A 20,237-nucleotide genomic window follows, 5' to 3' on the forward strand; every position below is an offset into this window, starting at 1 on the left:
AACTTGGATTCTAAAGTTCAAAGCTAATCCATGTTGAAAGCCAAAGAAAATACATTAAATATACAAAGCAACACCAGCAAAATCCTGAAGGAACTCAGCAGGTTGGGCAGCACCTATAGTAATCAATAAACAATCGATAACTCAGCCCGAAATGTCAACTTTCATTTCCATAGATGCCGTCTGACCTGTTGAGTTCCTCCAGCATTTTGTGTGTGTTGCTTTGAATTTCCAGAACCTGCAGATTTTGTGTTTATACATTAAACATACAAGTGGAAATAAATTTTATAGCTAATTGAAGGAATTACAACTGACAAAACAAAATTAACCCAACATTTAAGAGCAGTCTAAAAACCTTCAGTATCTTCAGTACATCTGAAGTACTTGCTTTCAGTATGTAATCAAATACTGCAGTTTTCTGATGCCCTCACACTCAAGGTTCAAGGTACATTTATTATCAAAGTATGTGTGCAGTAAACAACTGAGATTAGTCTTCTCCAGACAGCCATGAAACAAAGCAAAGCATGGAACCTGTTCAAAGAAAAACATCAACTCCCCATGCGCAAAAAGCAAATTCTGCAAACTTAAGCCGATCTAAAGAATCAAATGTTAATTGCCTGATACTCAATGACTAGGTCACTATTAACCGAGAGGTCTGTGGAGGTCCATGTTGGGAGTCCCTACTTTAGAGGGTAATGGGAATACCATGTCAGTTTGGTCAAAGTAAATTTCAATTATAATCACTGTACCCCTCCCTCCCCCAAAGAGGGAAAAAATTGCAGGTGTAAGAAATGTGAGAAAGTAGAAATTTTAGGAGACTCTTAGGAGGTTGTGCTACATCAGTAGAAAATCCATCAGGGTTAATGTTACAAATTTGTCTGCTCCTGAAAAGTTCTGCCTTTTCACAGATGTTGCCTAACCTGGTGCCTTTTATTTCCATAATGCAAGTGCATGGAACGAGCCTGTAGAGCAAGTATATACAAACTTGCTGTCAACGTTTAAGAGAAGTTTGGATAGGTACATGGATGGTGGGGTATGGAGGGTCACAGTCCCAGTGCAGGTCGATTGAAGTGGGCAGTTTAAATGGTTCGGCACGGACTAGATGGGCCACCGGGCCTGTTTCTGTGCTGTACTTCCATGGCTATGTTAGAGACAGCAACCCAGAGACTCAAAATGCAGGGACGTCCATTCAGAACGGAGATGAGGAGGAATTTATTCAGCCAGAGTGTGGTGTGCTTGTGGAATTCATTGCCACATATGGCTGTGAAGGCCATGGGGTATATTTAAAGTGGAGGATGATAGGTTCTTGATTAGCACACACACAAAAAGTGCTGGAGGAACTCAGCAGGCCAGGCAGTGTCTATGAAAAAGAGTAAACAGTCAACATTTCAGGCAGAGGCCTTTCATCAGGACCCAACATTCTCATGTTAATTTCTTGATTAGTAAGGGTTACAGAAAGAAGGTAGTAGAATGGGGTTGAGAGATAATAAATCAACCATAATAGAAAAATTGAGCAGACTCAATGGACCAAATGCTTCTCCTTTATCTTATAGATAAACCCTATTAAAAGTTCAAATAAATGGGATTTCTTAATCTGATAATTGCACAGGTTTTTATTAATCTGAGCTAATCCATCAGAATTATACACCAGTCCCCTGTAGATTTTATCCATTGTTATTGTAAATGTAGTGGACTAAATCTGAAGTTAAAAAATGCCAGGTGCTGATAAAGTAGAAAATTGGCAAATAAACAATTTACTTTGACTACTAAGTTATTGCTGCAATTGGGCCAACTTGCTTACTTTTCAGTTTGACATTTTTACCTCTCTACAGTACAATACCAACGTTGTTAAGCAGGTTACAGGAGCCTGCAATATAGAAGGCCCTGCATAAATACAAGACCATTTTCTCTTCCATCAAAAATGAATGGTGGAATGAATTATTTTGTAACTATAATACAAGATAGCATGATAAATTAGTTTTATAATGCAAAGTCCTAGAGACCAGCTAATAACTGAATATTTTAATTAATAATTTGGATCACTGGTTACAACAATGTAACAGGACTCAAATGTGTGGTAATAAAATAAGGTCAGAATTGTCACATTCAAAGAATGTTTAGAATTTCTGTCTCTTGGGCTTCCATTTATGCAGCTATTCAAATCATTGCATTTGGAATGAATATCATTGAATTAAAAATTATAAACTCAAGCCTCACTTTAAAGGTCGTGATGACACTGCTGTTCATCTCACAGGGTATACATAATTGCTGTTCCCAAACAATAATCCAAAGACAGCCACTTAATGCCTTTTTTCAATCTCATTCCACAATGTTCGTTGTGACTTTCATTTTTAGTCCCATCATTTAGATCAACTGCACAAAGTCACTTCTCTTGTCACATTAGAAAATTCATAACCACCTTCCACAACTGTGGAGTTCGGACCAAAGCCACAACTTTAAACAGGAGACCGACACGAGAATTTTTAAAACCGCGGCTCTCCTGATAAGTCTGGAAACATTGAAATTGATGCCATCTACAAACCCCCAGCAGCCAGAGACCCTGAGCCAACAGAACTCAAAGGTCAACTGAAGGGGTAGCCACTCAGGATAAAAGAAAGCGAATGGGAGCTATAGAAACACACTGGTGATGAAATGCCTCCAAGCTAATTGCCAAGCTCTGCAAACAAAAAACGTTCAAAGGTTCATTTATTATCAAAGCATGTATCCATATACAACTCAGTTTCATCTTCTCCAGATAGCTTCAAAACATGAAAAGTCATAGAGACATCAATTTCCCCAGCATCAAAAACAGTATTCCAATCAACCTTCAAAAGCACACCCCCCCCACACAAAATGGAACAGCAACATCAACCCCCCCAAAAAAAACCCTCTTGCACAAAAAACTAACAGAACATCGACCCACAAACACCCTCCCTCACACAAAACGGAAAAGGAATGAGCAATAAAAACACAATACAAAAACCACAAGTCTGAAAAATAACCAATCTGTAAACACAGTACCACGATACCATCCTCTGAAATCATTGACATTCACCGAAAGAGGGGGACTCTACACAAGGCAGCGAGCCACACAGTGATAAGACAACAAACACCTCAATTCGAACTACCAACATTCACCACCGTCCTAAGCTTCCAACAGTATTTCAGCAATGTGTGAAACAAACACGTTGAATATCAACTTAAAGCCACTATTAATACAAATGCTTCAATCATTGGTATGTGATTATTCATTAATATTAGAAGACAAAGTTAAATGGCAAATGCCATTTATCAGCAGTAATCCACCAATGAATAATTTTATCTTCTCATTAACTAGAATGTGGAAGAAACGATACAGCAAATAGCTAGTAGGTAAAAGAATTAGATTGTGTGTCTGATGGCAGAATGAGTGAGCTAGAGTACCGTTATTCTGTGCCAGATGGATCAAATCCAAGGTAAATCAATTCCAACACTTGGAGATTTCAATACAGAGAAAGGTAGCTCTTTAGTCAGAACTGTATCAAAGAAAATCTGTACCAATCCTTCAGCTTGCATCAAAGCATCAGTCAGTTCACTCCACCTAGCTGAAGAACAAGTGCATTCAAAAACATTTAATATAAGCTAGCAGATACCAAGTTAGTGAAATAGCAAGCAGTTTTAGAGCAGACCAAAATTACAAAGGGAAAGACTGCCAGTGGCCTAATGTGCTTTGAACTGAGCAAATTGCTTCTAGCTTATATTATTGAGTTGAAATGCAAAATGCACAACTTAATTTTATATTTAGTGACGTGGAGCACAGAGTCGGCCCTTTGAGGCGTGTTGCCCAGCAAACCCCTTATTTAATCCTGGCCTAAACGCAGGACAATTTGCAATGACCAATTAACTACCAACCAGTACATCTTTGGACTGTGGGAGGAGACCCACTCAATCACTGGGGGGAGGGGGGAAGAGGGAGGAGACGACACATGCAAGCTGCTCACAGGCAGCGGCGGGAATTGAACCCGGGTCGCCTGTACTGTAAAGCCTTGTGCTAACCACTACACTACCATGCCACCCTGATAATCATATGCTTAATAAAAATAACACTTTATTTACTTTAATATGAAGACATGGGGGAAAAATACAAAGAACGATCTTGTCCACATATAACCATATAACCATATAACAATCACAGCACGGAAACAGGCCATTCCGGCCCTCCTAGTCCATGCCGAACTCTTAATCTCACCTAGTCCCACCTACCCGCACTCAGCCCATAACCCTCCACTCCTTTCCTATCCATATACCTATCCAATTTTACCTTAAATGACACAACTGAACTGGCCTCTACTACTTCTACAGGAAGCTCATTCCACACAGCTATCACTCTCTGAGTAAAGAAATACCCCCTCGTGTTTCCCTTAAACTTTTGCCCCCTAACTCTCAAATCATGTCCTCTCGTTTGAATCTCCCCTACTCTCAATGGAAACAGCCTATTCACGTCAACTCTATCTATCCCTCTCAACATTTTAAATACCTCGATCAAATCCCCCCTCAACCTTCTACGCTCCAATGAATAGAGACCTAACTTGTTCAACCTTTCTCTGTAACTTAAGTGCTGAAACCCTGGTAACATCCTAGTAAATCGTCTCTGCACTCTCTCTAATTTATTGATATCTTTCCTATAATTCGGTGACCAGAACTGTACACATATTCTTCATAATTTCTTCCTTTCTGCTTTAGTGAAGATCTACACAAAAATGGATTTTCATTTTAAACACATTTTTGGCAAAATAACGGCATATACAATGCAACAGCATTGTCACTGAGCAGCAATGTCCCAGAGAGAAACAATGATCTCTTTGGGATCTGCAGCCCTGTTAATACTTCAATCCTATTTCCCATTCCTACATGCAAGTCCACGGCCTCCCCATGCTGCGATGAGGCCACACTTAGGCTGGAGGATCAATACCTTGTATTCCGTTTGGGTAGCCTCCAGCCTGATGGCATGAATTTCTTGAACTCTCTGTAATTGCCTTCACTATTCCCCATTCCTGTTCCCTATCTCACCTCATCTCCTTAGCTGCCCATCACCTCTCTCTGGTACTCCTCCCACTTCACTTTCTTCCATAGTCTTCTAACCCGTCAGATTTCCCCCTTCTCCAGCCCTTTATCTTTTTCATCAATCAATTTTCCAGCTCTTAACTTCACCTCTTCCCCCTCTCCTGGTTTCACCCATCACCTACCACCTTGTACATCTTCCTCGCCACCCCCCCCCCCCCACCCACCTTCTTGCTCTGACTACTCGTCTTTTTATCCCTGAGTCTTGACGACAGGTCTCAGCCTTAAACATCCTTTATTTATTCATCTTCACTGATGCTGCCTGGCCGGTTGAGTTCCTCCAGCATTTTGAGTGCGTTGCTAACATTTAACCTGTTGAGATTACACAAAGCTCCTTACAATTCCATCTGCATAATCTTCTCAAATTTGAATTCTGTGTACCTTGAACCTGAACAGCACCATTAATTATGACAACACAGTTACCATCTTGGCAGCAAGGCCTCCATTGTGCCCAAAGGGAGTTGAGTTGACTGGACAGAGGGATTAACAAATGCGAAAAATAAAGTCATGCAGTTTTTTTTTGACGACTGACTTCAAAACTCAAACACAAGAAAGTCTGCTGATGCCAGAAATCCAAAGCAACACACACAAAATGCTAGAGGAACTCAGCGGGTCAGGAAGGTCCGCAGGACTGAGAAGCACTTTGATTGAAAATCGTCTGTTTACTCTTTTCCAAAGACGCTGCCTGACCTGCTGAGTTCGTCCAGAATTTTGTGTTGCTTTGGCTATAAAACCCAAGTCTTCCTCAAATAGCCAATCCTTTTTCACTAGCAGGGCATACAAATAGGTGAAAAATTGAAAGGTTTTCAAAGCTCATGTGTAGCAATTTCTAATAAAAGCTAAAAAATTGTGCATTCAGGACTTTCCTACATTGGTGCTCATACACTTCATGCTCTGAGGCAAAATGGGGATGCTTTAACTCAAAGTGGTCTAAAAATACTCCACAAATGAAGTGCTAATGAGCACAGTGTTTTGTTCATACAAGGGAGAGCATGTGAAATATCAAATATAGTCTCGCCCAGTTCAATTAGACAGCATCACAAGCAATAGATTTTGTTTGTGTCATGTCAAATTACAAAGTCTCAAAAAGTTGCATCTGAACTTCATACCAATCTAATTTTAACAGCATTTCACAAAGAGAGCTAATTGCTCACTGCTGCAAGTAATCAGCAAGCAAGTCATGTTTGGAATGATCCTTTTGCTGAATTGTTTCACGGGTATCTCCACATTTATACGGCACTTGCTAACTGCTCCGGTTCACTTTGCTCATTAGTATTACACTCTTTCAAGCTACTCAAGGCAACTGTCAAACTCTTGAGAGCGAGCACCATTTCACATTCAAATTTTCTTGCTTCTTAAAAGTTCTCATTTCTTGCAAAGATTGCAAATTCTAAGAAAATCCATTAGTTTCAGGAGTGGCAATCAGTCCAATTAGCCAGCCACCACCTTCAGTTCTCATTGTCCTGTACACTTGAACCTCAAAACTTAATCTGAATTATAGCCATCAAAACCTCAGCAGAGATAGATATTCTTCTGTCCTTTAAGACAATCATTCCTTTAATATTGGACATCAGGCCTACTGCAGTATCCACTTTCAGTTCTATGCTTCTCCACTCACTGAGACAATAGGCAACCCTCAAGTCAAATTTCCTTGAGTGCCGTAAGTATACAAACAAGCCCTTTTCCAGCACACAAACTCAAAGTCAGACAGCATCTGAGGGAAAAGGATAGTCAACGATTCGGGCCAAGACTCTTCATCGAGTCTGAAAGGGGTGGAAGCCAGAATAAAAAGGTGGTAGGGGTGTGGGGGGCGGAGGAGAGAAGAGGAAGGAGTACAAGCTGGCAGGTCATAGGTGAGACCAGGAGGGAGAGTGTGGCTGGGTGAGGGAGGGACTGGACTAAGAAGCTGGGAGGGGAAAAGTGAAAGATGTAAAGGAGGAATCCTCACCTCTAGGATAGGACAATGGACCATGGAAGAAAGGGAAGGAGGGGAATCAAAGGGAAGTGATGGGCAAGTGAGAAAAGAAGTGAGGGGGAAACCAGATTGGGAAATCAATGATTATGTCATGATGTTGGAGGTTATGCAGACAGAATATGAAGAATGGCTCCACCAACCTGAGCTCGGCCTCAACGTGGCAGTAGTCATCATGGCCATGGACAGACATGTCAGAATGGGAAATTAAATTAAAAAAGGCTGTCACTTGAGATCCTGCCTGCTGTGGCAGACAGACCAAAAGGTATTCAAATAGAATATCTTCGGTAATATGCATCGGGTCTCACTGATATAAAGGCCCTACCAGGAGCACTGGATACAATAGATAACCCCAACTGACTCACAGGTGAAGTGTTACCTCACCCAGAAGGCCCTAAATGGTGGTGAGGGATGAAGTGTAGGGGCAGATAGAGCACTTGTCATGCTTATGGGGATAAGTGCCAGAAGAGAGGTCGGTGGAGAGGAATAAGTGGACAAGGAAATCATGGAACAACCTCTATGGATAGGTGGGGTGGAAGGAGGGAAGAGTAGGGAATCCACTATATTTGTAACTCGATTTCACAAAACCAAGTTGCTTGAATAAGAAACACCATCACATTTTGCAAGTTGCTCCATTCAGTTGGTTACTTGCAAAAAAGCTAAAAATAGGAGCCAAAACTTGTTAAGTTCTGCTTGAGTGCACAAAATACTGAAGTGAAACACAGTGGCGACCTTCTGGCACCAGTATTTTCAAACACTTAAATTAATTATGAAAAAAACAGGCTACAAATCATTATCTCTATCATAAGTTAGCAAATACATCAAATGTCCAAAAAAGAAAAATGTATCAGATTTTTAGACACACCAGAGTCAGACATCACGTCTAACGTATTTAAATGCCAGAAATGATTCAACTGAAACAGATGCATCTCAGTTAAAAGCAACATCAGCTTTGATGGACACTTCCATAATTTGATGCAACCATCAGCAGAAACACTAAATTAACACCAAAATCCATGCCACAAGAATATTCACAGCCAAATCACATGTCAATAATGTGTAACAGATGTTTAGAAATTTTGTATTTTCAAACTTCAGCTGAATTTATTAAAAATTAACCATAAATTGCATTTTTGGAGCTTCTTCCCAAATCATGTGATCAAATTACAATGCTCAGAATTTACTATCTTTCTTTTCTTACTATCTTTCCTTTTGGTTAGTCCTGACGAAGGGTCTCGTCCCGAAACGTCGACAGCGCTTCTCCCTATAGATGCTGCCTGGCCTGCTGTGTTCCACCAGCATTTTGTGTGCGTTGCTGTTTGAATTTTCAGCATCTGCAGATTTCCTTGTGTGTGCTCAGAATTTAAATCTATTTGCAGAATTACATGCAATTACAATTCATGCAGAATAGTTCAGTATGGACTGGATGGGCTGAAGGGCAATTTCTGAGCTGTACTGCTTTATGACTAAGTTAAATTACTAGCTAGAATTTAAAAATTTCTTAAAATCATGGAAATTTCATTAAAGAATAGAAAGCAGATTATAAGAAAGGTAGCCAAAAAGAGCATTTTTAGTCTTGTACTTTTATCTGTAATACAGAATGAAATACAAATTAATATTACAAAGATTCAAACCTTGAAATTTTTTAATGCAAGAAGCATCATGAACAAAGCAGAAGAGCTTAGAGCGTGTAACAGTACTTGGAGCTATGATGTTGTAGCCATTGCAGAGACTTGGATAGGCCAGGGGCAGGAATGGTTACTTAAAGTGCCAGGCTTTAGATGTTTCAGAAAGGACAGGGAAGGAGGCAAAAGAAGTGGGGGCATGGCATTGCTGATCAGAAATAGATCACGGCTGCAGAAAAGGAAGTAGTCATGAACTGATTGTCTACGGAGTCTCTCTGGGTGGAAGTTAGAAACAGGAAGGGGCTAAAAACTCGTGTTTTTTTAATGAATAGACCACCCAATAGTAACAGGGACAGCGAGGAGCAGATAGGGAGATAGATTCTGAAAAGGTGTAATAATTACAGGGCTGTTCTGGTGGGAGATTTTAATTTCCCAAATATTGATTGGCATCTCCCTAGAGCAAGGGGCTTAGATGGGGTGGAGTTTGTTAAGTGTGTTCAAGAACGTTTCCTGACACAATATGTAGATAAGCCTACAAGAGGAGAGGCTGTACTTGATATGGTATTGGGAAATGAACTTGGTGAGGTGTCAGGTCTCTCAGTGGGAGAGCATTTTGGAGATAGTGATCATAATTCTATCTCCTTTACCATAGCATTGGAAAGGGAGAGGAACAGATAAGTTAGGAAAGTGTTTAATTGAAGTAAGAGGAAATATGAAGCTATCAGGCAGGAACTTGGAAGCATAAATTGGGAACAGATGCTCTTAGGGAAATGTACAGCAAAAATGTGGGAAACGTTTAGGGGATATTTGTGTGGCATTCTGTATAGGTACGTTCAAATGAGACAGGGAAAGGATGGTAGGGGTACAGGAACCGTGGTGTACAAAGGCTGTTGAAAATCTAGTCAAGAAGAAAAGCTTACAAAAGGTTCAAAAAAACTAGGTAATAATAGAGATCAAGAAGATTATAAGGCTAGCAGGAAGGAGCATAGGAATGAAATTAGGAGAGCCAGAAGAGGCCATGAGAAGGCCTTGGCAGGCAGGATTAAAGAAAACCCCAAGGCATTCTACAAGTTTGTGAAGAGCAAGAGGACATGAGAGAATACGACCAATCAAGTATGACAGTGGAAAAGTGTGTATGGAACCGGAGGAGATAGCTGAGGTACTTAATGAATACTTTGCTTCAGTATTCACTACGGAAAAAGATATTGGTGATTGTAGGGATGACTTACAGTGGATTGAAATGCCTGAGCATATAGACATTAAGAACAAGGATGTGCTGGAGCTCTTGGAAAGCATCATGTTGGATAAGTCTCTGGGACCGGATGAGATGTACCCATGGCTACTGTGGGAGGCGAGGGAGGAGATTGCTGAGCCTCTGGCAATGATCTTTGCATCATCACATCATCAATGGGGACAGGAAAGGTTCCGGAGGATTGGATGGTTGCAAATATTGTTTCCTTATTCAGGAAAGGGAGTAGAGATAGCTCAGGAAATTACAGACCATTGAGTCTAACTTCAGTGGTTGGTAAGTTGATGGAAAAGATCCTGAGAGGCAGGATTTATGAATATTTGGAGAGGCATATCATTAGGAATAGTCACATTGGCTTTGTCAAAGGCAGGTCATGCCTTACAAGCCTGACTGAAATTTTTGAGGATGTGACTAAAAACATTGATGAAGGTAGAGCAGAAGATGTTGTGCATATGGATTTCAGCAAGGCATTTGATTAGGTACCCCATGCAAGGCTGAAAGTAAGGAGGCACAGGATCCAAGGGGACATTGCTTTGTGGATCCAGTATTGGCTTGCTCACAGAAGGCAATGAGTGGTTGTAGATGGGACATATTCTGCATGGAGGTCAGTGACCAGTGGTGTGCCTCGGGGATCTGTTCTGGGACTCCTTCTCTTTGTGATTTTTATAAATGATCTGGTTGAGGAAGTAGAGAGATGGGTTAGTAAATTTGCTGATGACACAAAGGTTGGGGATGTTGTGAATAGTGTGGAGGGTTGTCAGAGGTTACAATGGGACATTGAAAGGATGCAAAACTGGGATGAGAAGTGGCAGATGGAGTTCAACCCAGGTCAGTGTGAGGTGGTTCATTTTGGTAGATCAAATACGATGACAGAATATAGTACTAATGGTAAGACTCTTAGCAGTATGAAGGATCATTGGGATCTTGTGGTCCGAGCCCATAGGACATTCAAAGCTGCTGTATAGGTTGACTCTGTGGTTAAGAAGGCGTATGGTGCATTAGGCTTCATCAACTGTGGGATTGTGTTTAAGAGCAGAGAGGTAACGTTGCAGCTATATAAGACCCTGGTCAGACCCCACTTGGAGTACTGTGCTCAGTTCCGGTCGCCTCATTTTCGGAAGGATGTGGAAACTACAGAAAGGGTGCAGAGGAGATTTACAAGGATGTTACCTGGATTGGGGAGCATGCCTTACGAGAATAGCTTGAGTGAACTTGGCCTTTTCTCCTTGGAGCGACGGAGGATGAGGGGGGATTTGATAGAGGTGTAAAAGCTGATGAGAGGCATTGATCATGTGGATAGTCAGAGGCTTTTTCCCCAGGGCTAAAATGGGTAACATGAGAGGGCAGTTTTACAGTGCTTAGAAGTAGGTACAGAAGAGATGTCAGGGGTAAGTTTTTTTAAGCAGAGAGGGTTGAGTGCGTGGATTTTAGTGGAGGTGGATATGACAGGGTCTTTTAAGAGACTCCTGGATAGGTACATGAAGCTTAGAAGAAGAGGCCTATGGGTAACCCTAGGTAATTTCTAAAGTGAGCACATGTTCAGCACAGCATTGTGGGCCGAAGGGCCTGTATTGTGCTGTGGTTTTTCTATGTTTCTATTCAAGCCAGACTTGACCAAGTAATTAATAAAGCAACACACAAAGTGCTGGTGGAACTCAGGTCAGGCAGCAGCTATGGAAATGAACACACAGCCTAAGTTTTGGGCTGAGATCCTTCTTCAGGACTGAAACGAAGGGGGAAGACACCAGAGAGAGAAAAAAAATGGTGACAGGTTAAGGGTGATAGCTGAAAGGTGATAGGTAAAGCCAGGTAGTGGGAAAAGTCAAGGGCTGGAGAAGAAGGAATCTAATAGGAGAGGAGAATGTATTATAGAAGGGAAGGGGACCCAGTGGGAAGTGATAGGTAGGTGAGAAGAGGTGAAAGGTCAGAGTGGGGGAAGTGTCCAATTGTAGGCATGTTCTTTCAAAAATTCAAGCGACAATCCAACATTTCCTTGTATGCAAAAATAAAATAAGCATTCACTTTAGTGTAGATATTTGTGACTATTGTACATGTAATTGTAACAAAATTCAGGAAATCAAACTCTAATAGACATCAGTCACCAGCCCAATACATTAGCCAATGAACAACCTTCCCCCCACCCCACCAAAGAAGGGAAACATTTGGATGGCAGAACAAAAAAAATACTAATTTCAACTGATATTACACTCCATTATTCTGAACAATCTGCAACCTTGAGAGTCCTTTTCACAATGTTAACTGAAGAACACTTAAATGCACACCTGGCATCACTTAATGTCAAGTATATTAACTTGCCAAGAGGGGGAGAAAAAAAAATCAGTGAGCAAACTGCAGGGAATAAGAATACCATTAAGTATTAATGTTCAGCTCAGAAGCACTGTATTGCAGGGTACTGACACAAACCAAAATAAAAATCTGGTCATGGTCAGAGCTGCATTTAATTGTAGTGGAAAATTCAATAATTTCATGCTGCTGAAAACAAAAGTATTTCACTCACTTATGTGAGCAGATGTTCATGTAACCCTGCCTAATTTAAGGAAAAAAATTAATTCAGAGGGCACTTTAGTTGAAAACCACTCACACACACACATTGCTGGAGGAACTCAGCAGGCCAGGCAACATCTATCGAAAACAGTAAACAGTCAACATTTCAAGCCAAGACTCTTCTTCAGGACTGAAACGTCATTTGTTTACTCTTTTCCATATATGCTGCCTGACCTGCTGAGTTCCTCCAGCATTCTGTGTGGGGCTTTGGGGATTTCCAGTACCTGCATACTTTGTGCTTGTGAGCATTTTAGTTGTGGTTGCTAGAAGCATGAAGGCCCTTCAGAAATTACATTTTCACACCCACTGTATTTGTTGCTGATTTATATCAACTCCCCAATAGAAGTACCAACCCTTAAGCCAGACAGCATCTTGACAAGACAATGCACTTCAAGACTACTTTTCTGATCAATCGTCAGAACCCACAAACCCAATTTGTCCAAAAAACCTATCAATATTAGACTTAGCCAAGAGATGACCTTTAGAGATTGAAAATTCTGAAGACTTACAAAACACAATTTAAACAACAACACAAGATTTCAAACAATTATATACCAGTTTGTACTCCACCTTCCCCCACCTCATTCTGGCTTCTTCACTATGTTCTCTCCAAGGTGTGTGAGCGCACGCATCTTTTGCTACTAGCACACAAAAGAAATTTAAACTGCACATAAGACTGTCACCCTACCTCGTTGGCATGTTAAGTATATTTCACAATCATACACTATCACATTTCTTTTTCTGGTTTCTGATGCAGACCATGCTGACAACAGAGCCTGTGATTTTAAAAACTGGCTTATTTATACTGTATTTATTGAAGAAATTATTGATTCACTGTGTTGAATCAAAGAAGCAAAGGGCATGAAGCGCAAAAGAACTGCTAGTTCATTTGAAGTGAAATGGCTTATTATCCTTCGAATAGCTTCAGGTTTACTTCCACTTAATTTAGTGCACTCATGTTGTCACTAAGCAAAAAAACTGCACGACACAAGATTTTTGCACATACTGGTCATTACAAACATTTGCTTCCCCCCACCACCCCCATCTCCAGACCTAATGAAGGGTCTCAGATTGAAACATTGACTGTTTATTCCTATCTATAGATGCTGCATGACCTACAAAGTTCCTCCATCGCTGTGTTTGTTCCATTATTTCAAACACTACACCAGGTTTTGGTTACCTGTCCCAATAATATTCCGAGAGTTCTTGAATATTCAATGATTTGCCCTGCTATATGCCAACCTGAGATCAAGGCTATAGGCCTGGAGTCCAGATCTATGGACTCAATTTGGTTTGGAATGCTGTTGCTTGCTTTGATTGTTTGCATTTTGTCCCACTCTTTTTCTGTGCATTGGGTGTTGGGCTTTTCTTTTTTGATAATTGGGTTATATTGGGTTTCTTGCTTTGTGGCTGCCTGTAAGCAGATGAACCTCAAGGTTGTAAAATATATACATTCTTTGATAATAAATGTAACTTGAATCCTTTGAAGGGAAAGCAAAAAATGGACAGGTAGAGGGAGACACAGGACTAAGATTCACCCACTTGTGTTGTCAGAAGACCCATTGAAGGAATACATTCCTGCTCCTTGAACCTTCTCTTTTAGGCTTTCAAATCTAATTAGCATTGCTCTGAGCCTTGTAAAAGTCACCCAAAATAGGGTTTGTATCTATGCATAGCAAATTAACAAAGCACACTCCCCACCAGCCTCAGTTGAGCTCAAACTTCACAGCAAAATCAGCTCGATTGCTACATCAGTTAGCACCTGAAATACTCCAACTAAGTTGGGGTGCAGTCCAGGTCTTGCTGTAGGTGGGCATAGACTGGCACTAATCAAGCCACTTAAGAATGTGATCAGGCATTTAAGTATTACTATACTTAACTGATGCAAAATTTAGTCGATGAAGCAATCCTAGGAAGTCTACTAGCTCACAGAAAATTCATACCAAAAAAAAGTGATATGCATAACATGCTACAGCACATTTCCATAGGTCCAGAGTTACAATAAAGTTAATGACTCAAAGTTCTTGTATAGCGCTGAGACATGAAAGACAGATCAGCAATTTACCCATTTTCAGCTGCAAAAGAATTTAAGATATCTACTATCGCCATTTAGACACAACTTCATAACCGAATGTAGTACGAGCTAAGAAAATCCAGTAGCTACTGTGACATACTGATAACCTTCAACAGCTTGGGCAACCCAATTATATTCTGAATCCAAGAACTGCAGCCTTTATGATAAACAAGAGCAGAAACAGCTAAGAAACTTACTGCAGGCACCAGAAGTTTCTTAACTTCTTCTACGGCTCTTCGCAACTTTAGTTCTGCTCTGTCTTGAGTATCTTCAACAGTTATTAATACATGGAGATCTTCATTCAGGTGCTCCCAGTTGGGTTTGCCTCTGTTCTGTTCTTCCTGAAAACAAAACAAAAAAAATTAAATAGAGCATATGATGGTGGGTGGAAACAGTTTGTGCTTCTTCCAGTTAAGAACCCTGCCCCACCTCTAAACCCCTTCTGTGTACACAATAAGGGTTTAGTATTTTATTCTGGATCCACCAGGCAAAAAGAAAACAACAAGCAAAATTACATGCAAAAAACATTAAGGAACTACAAACCATTCCAAAAAGACTAACCAGCACAGAATCACAGATAAAGCATCAAAAAAAATGCAATCACCTTTGAATTGATTCCTAGCCGATTATCCAGAACAAACACAGCTATGCAATTTAACAAGGCAGCACTCCAGGGATTTTACCAAGTTATTCCAAATGTCTGGAACCTCTTCCATTTGATCAAGTTAAAACCATTAAATTGTAAGATTTCACTCATTCTCATGTTAAACATACTCCAGCAAAATTACCTGGTTATAAGCACAATTCTCCACCAGCAGTTAAAGAATGCAGGAACGTTCAAAGTATCAGATTTTATGCTTGGAGCAGCTAAACAACACATTCTTCACCAGCAAGATTAAGCTATTACCTAAACATTCAGGGCCCAAAAGACCATTCCTCCATGAGAAGTGTATTTAAAACCATGTACTATTATAAAACCATTACTATTGCGCTATTATAGGCGCAATAGCACTAGATTCCATTCATTGCTACACAGAAGGCAAAGCACAAACCCAAACCTCAACTTGGATGTTCTTCCTTCAGGAAATCAGCACAAGATGGACTTCACAGTTGAAGCAATTACGAAGAAGGAACAACATCAGCTTTATTCCATCAGGAGTTTTGAGAGATTTGGTATGTCACCAAAGACATCAAACAAATTTCGATGTACCGTGGACAGCATACTAACTGGTTACATCACTGTCTGATAAAGAGGCCACTGCACAGGATGTGAACTTTCAAAGGGTTGTCCACTCAAGCCAGCTCCATCATGGGCACTAGCCTCCCCAGCATCAAGGACTTCTTCACCCAGGACATGCTCTATTATTACTACCATGGGAGAGGAGGAACCGGAGTCTGAAGACATACACTCAACATTTTAGGAACAGCTTTTCCCCTTTGTCATCAGATTTCTGAATGGACAATGAACCCAAGAACATTACCTTGCCCTTTTTTTTTGCTCCTTTTGTACTAATATAAAATTTGAAATATTTCTTACTGTAATTCCTAGGTGTTTAATAAAACATTTTGCTGGACTGACCACCAAAACAACAAATTACATAACCTACATCAGTGATTCTGAGCTATCTGATTCAGCTTTCCTACAACATTCTAAAGTTCAAAATACAGCATACAGGACATAGGTTATACAAGTGTAATACACACACGTTACCTCTTGTAAAGAAACATTTGAGTTCTAAAGGGAAATCATTCAGGACAACACTAGTCATTTGCTTTAAAGTAATAACCAATACCTCAATTGAAAATTTTAAAGATATAAAGTGCAAGATTTCAGGCAATATCTAATTGAAAAATTTAAATCTACATCTCATACTGACTCTCCACTCTGCTTTGGAGCATCTAGGCAACAGCAAAACATATGCCAGGTTGCTGTTTATGGATTATAGCTCAGCTCTCAACAGTCATCCCCTCTCTACTAATCAACAAGCTTCAAAAACTTGACTCTCTGTACCCCCCTCTGCAAATGGATTCTCGATTTCCTTTTCTGGAGACCAGTGTGAATCAGTAATCATGTCTGTGTGGCTAGACACAGCTTAATCACAATCTACAAATTCACTGATAACACCACTGTTGGCAGAATCTCGATGGTGATAAGGAGGCATACAAGAGTGAGATTGATCACTGGGTTGAATGGCATTGGAAAAAACTATCTCACACTCAATGCCTACAAGACCAAGGAAATGTGAATGCCAGGAAGAGGAAGTCAGAGAACATACACCAGCCCTCATTGAGGGGTCAGCAGTGTAAAGTGTGAGTAGCTTCAAGTTCCTCAGTGCCAGCTTCTTGGAGAACCCATGCACTGATGCGATCACAAAGAATGCAGCACAGCAACTGTCTCTAACTCATTAGGAGTTGGAGGAGATTTAGTGTGTCAAGACTTCATAGCAAATTTCTACATATATACTGTGGAGCATACCGAGTCAGATGCTCACCAGCAGAATACTATAGAAATTTGTATAGAAATCTGTAGAAATTTGCTGTAGGTTCAGTCTTGTATAGAGCCTTCAATGCACAAGAGAACTGTAAAGCTTCAGAGGTACAACCCTCCCCACCGTTGAGGACAAGATGGCATCCATCATTAAGAACCCTTTCTTTTTCAATCTTTTTATTGAATTTTTCAAAAACAGATACATGACGGTATCATTAAAAAACCTTATCTTCTAACAAGACGACATCATGCTATCTTCTTGTTAGTACCATCAGGAGGTGCAGTAACCTTCTTTCCTCCCACCAGATTTCTGAACAGTCCATGGACACTAGCTCATTATTCAGCTTTAGCAGTGTTATTTTAACTTATATTATTTGTCTTGCATTGTACTGTTGCCATAAAAAAACATTTCATGCTATACTTCAATGATAATAAACCTGACTGATTCAATTTCCAGATGTCATTGACCAGATCCATATCTAGATGTTTGCTGTACCAAACCTCAAAGCTTGAGTGAATGTCAATCACGTAGCCTTGAAAACAAAATCACCCACCATTGATTTAAGATTAGCCACATCGTAGTTTAATGGATTCAACTCTAGAAGCTCCATGTCTCAAATTATTCCACATTGCAAATCAAATCTTCCATTCCTTGCACAAGCTAACAAGTTTCAAAATTATAACACTTGTGTACTCACTGACTAGCCCACCACTTCATTATTCTTGCTAGCTCAATAACAAAAGCTAAACAAGTTCTAACACATTTAGCCAGAGAGTAGTGAATCTCTGCAGACTTAATGTGGTCCTTTTTAAAGGTGTCTTTAACTCTTACAGAGGCTGAGAAACCATTACCCAGTTACTTAGCCTGGCTTTTTACTTTAGTATCTACTCAGTCTCTTACAGAATGGGAACAATTCATGAACCACTGTTGGACTATTCAATCAAAAATTCAAAATTGGAGAATGTCACAGCACGTGTGTACGTGAGTGTGAGCTGAAAATGTTTTAAATGGATGGGTGTTAACTGCAATAAAGCCCTTTACACCAAAGGGAGCTTCAAATCAAAAGAAAATACAATGGCAAACTTAACGCACTTTTGGCACCTGTTACAGTTGTGCTTGAGAAATTTTATACGTTTGCGTCCTCTGCATTATAACAAGTACCAATGACTGTTGGACTGGCCACTGTCATTTTCAATGTACCCAGTTTCCTGAATGACCTACTATTAAAAAAAGGGTGCACATTTGGAATGGGTACAAAAGCATTTTGACTGTTCTGCATGCAGAAAACAAATTTAAATTTCATTAAGTTACAATAAATGAATCGTTTCCAATGTTAGAGGGCAGTTCAATGTCACTGATAACATACCACAGGGAAAAAAATTGATGTATTTTAAAAAGGGGGCAATATGGAGCTCAAAAGGTAATTAAAACAGTACCAGAGAAAATCAGTGATACAGAGACTGAAGCTAACTGGAATTCTTTAAAATTAACCACAGTTCAATAGGCCAAATGGTTCTTTTTGTGCCATATTATTCAATTCAATGAAGTGTGTGCACGTTGTGTGGTATTTACTTAGGTTTAATGAAGGCACCAGGTGAAAGTGAATTGAGCATTTCAAGTTTACACTCAGGTTTATTTTGCTAAGTGACTGATTTTCTTTCAAAGTGAACACCTAGCAAACACGAATCAACACAAGATTTTAACCGTGTCAGTAATGTCAAAAATACACCATTACGGTTAGAATCTTTGAAATTAGGTTCCACCGAAAGCCACATCACTACACTGCTTTTAGAGTCTCCCTAAACTGGAAGGAGTATACAGTGGAAGGGACATGGACAGCAAGGTGTTTTTTGAACCTCAAAAGGGATTCTAGTTTCATATACATAATTCCTGTTCAAAGACAGGAGCCTGGAGACAAGTTAAACCATTGCCCCACACACACACGTACGTGCTGGAAGAACTCAGCAGGTCAGGCAACATACGTGGAAATGAACAAACCATTGTTAACTTCATCCCTAATCTGGTACTTTGGCAATTTGTTTTAAATCATTACACAAGTCTGAAAGCTCTGATGGTCATGGAGTGTAGGAACTGGTCTTTTGCGTCCATACCAGTGATCAGAAACCCATCCGTACTATGACCATACCAAATCCCATATTTCCATCAGATCCCCCAGTTTCTGCCACTCACTTACACACTAGGGGTAATTTATAGCGGAGAGTTAACTTACCAACCCACACACCTTTGGCATGTGAAGGGAAAGCAACACCTAGAGAAAATCTGCTGTCACAGAGCGAACAGACTCCACACCAAAGGTCAGGTTTGAATCTGTGACAATGGATCTGTGCAGTGATTGAAACATTACGAGCCCAGTTATTAAATGCCATTTGATCCACTGCTTTAGTAGGAATTTTAGATGTATATCAAAGAGTCTTGCAAATTTCTACAGATATACTGTGGAGAGCATTCTAACTGGTTGCATTATCACTGGGTATGGAGGGGCCATAACACAGGCTCAAAAAAGCTACAGAATGTTGGGGGAAACTCAAGCCAGCTCCATCATGAGCACTAGCCTCCCCAACATAGAGGATACCTTCAAAAGGTGTCACCTCAGAAAGACCATAAGATTTTTGACTGGATAATGAACATTACTTCACTATTTTCTTGCTCTTTTTGCACTACTTACTTTATGTTTTTATATATATATTTACTGTAATTTAGCTTTTTTTAAAATTATGTATTGCTGTCACAGAACAACAAATTTCACAACATATACCTGAGAGTCATAAAACAGCACAGAACAGAAACAGGCCATTTCGCCCATCTAGTCCGTGCCAAACCATTTAAACTGCCTATTCCCATCAACCTGCACTAGGACCATAGCCCTCCATACCCCTCCCAACCATGTCCTTTTCAAACTTTTCTTAAAGTGTTAAAATCAAGCTCGCAAGCACATTTATGCTAGCAGCTTGTTCCACACTCTCACAACCCTCTGAGTGAAGCTTCCCCTCATGTTCCCCTTCAACGTTCACCCTTAACCCATGACCTCTAGTTGTAGTCCCACCCAACCTCAGTGGAAAAAGCCTGCTTGCATTTATCATATCAAAATTGTATTAAGCCTGATTCTGAAAACCAGATGTGGTTCCTTATGAGCTCCAAAATTCAA

At 40.2% G+C, this 20,237-nt stretch overlaps 1 protein-coding gene across 9 annotated transcripts in view; it reads right to left on the bottom strand.

The window, feature by feature from the left end:
• qkia (QKI, KH domain containing, RNA binding a) overlaps positions 1-20,237 on the bottom strand; it is a 131,672-nt gene that overhangs the window by 37,348 nt on the left and 74,087 nt on the right. For all 9 annotated transcript variants that reach the window (XR_012096206.1, XM_073028368.1, XM_073028366.1 and 6 more), the window contains exon 4: positions 14,780-14,923. Coding sequence is in view for 8 of the 9 variants with exons in the window: in XM_073028368.1 (XP_072884469.1) it covers positions 14,780-14,923 (144 nt within the window). In the remaining variant the exon portion in view is untranslated. The remainder of the gene's footprint in view (positions 1-14,779; positions 14,924-20,237) is intronic.

The sequence above is a fragment of the Hemitrygon akajei genome, chromosome 24, assembly GCF_048418815.1.
Source record: "Hemitrygon akajei chromosome 24, sHemAka1.3, whole genome shotgun sequence".
Taxonomy (NCBI): Eukaryota; Metazoa; Chordata; class Chondrichthyes; order Myliobatiformes; family Dasyatidae; genus Hemitrygon; species Hemitrygon akajei.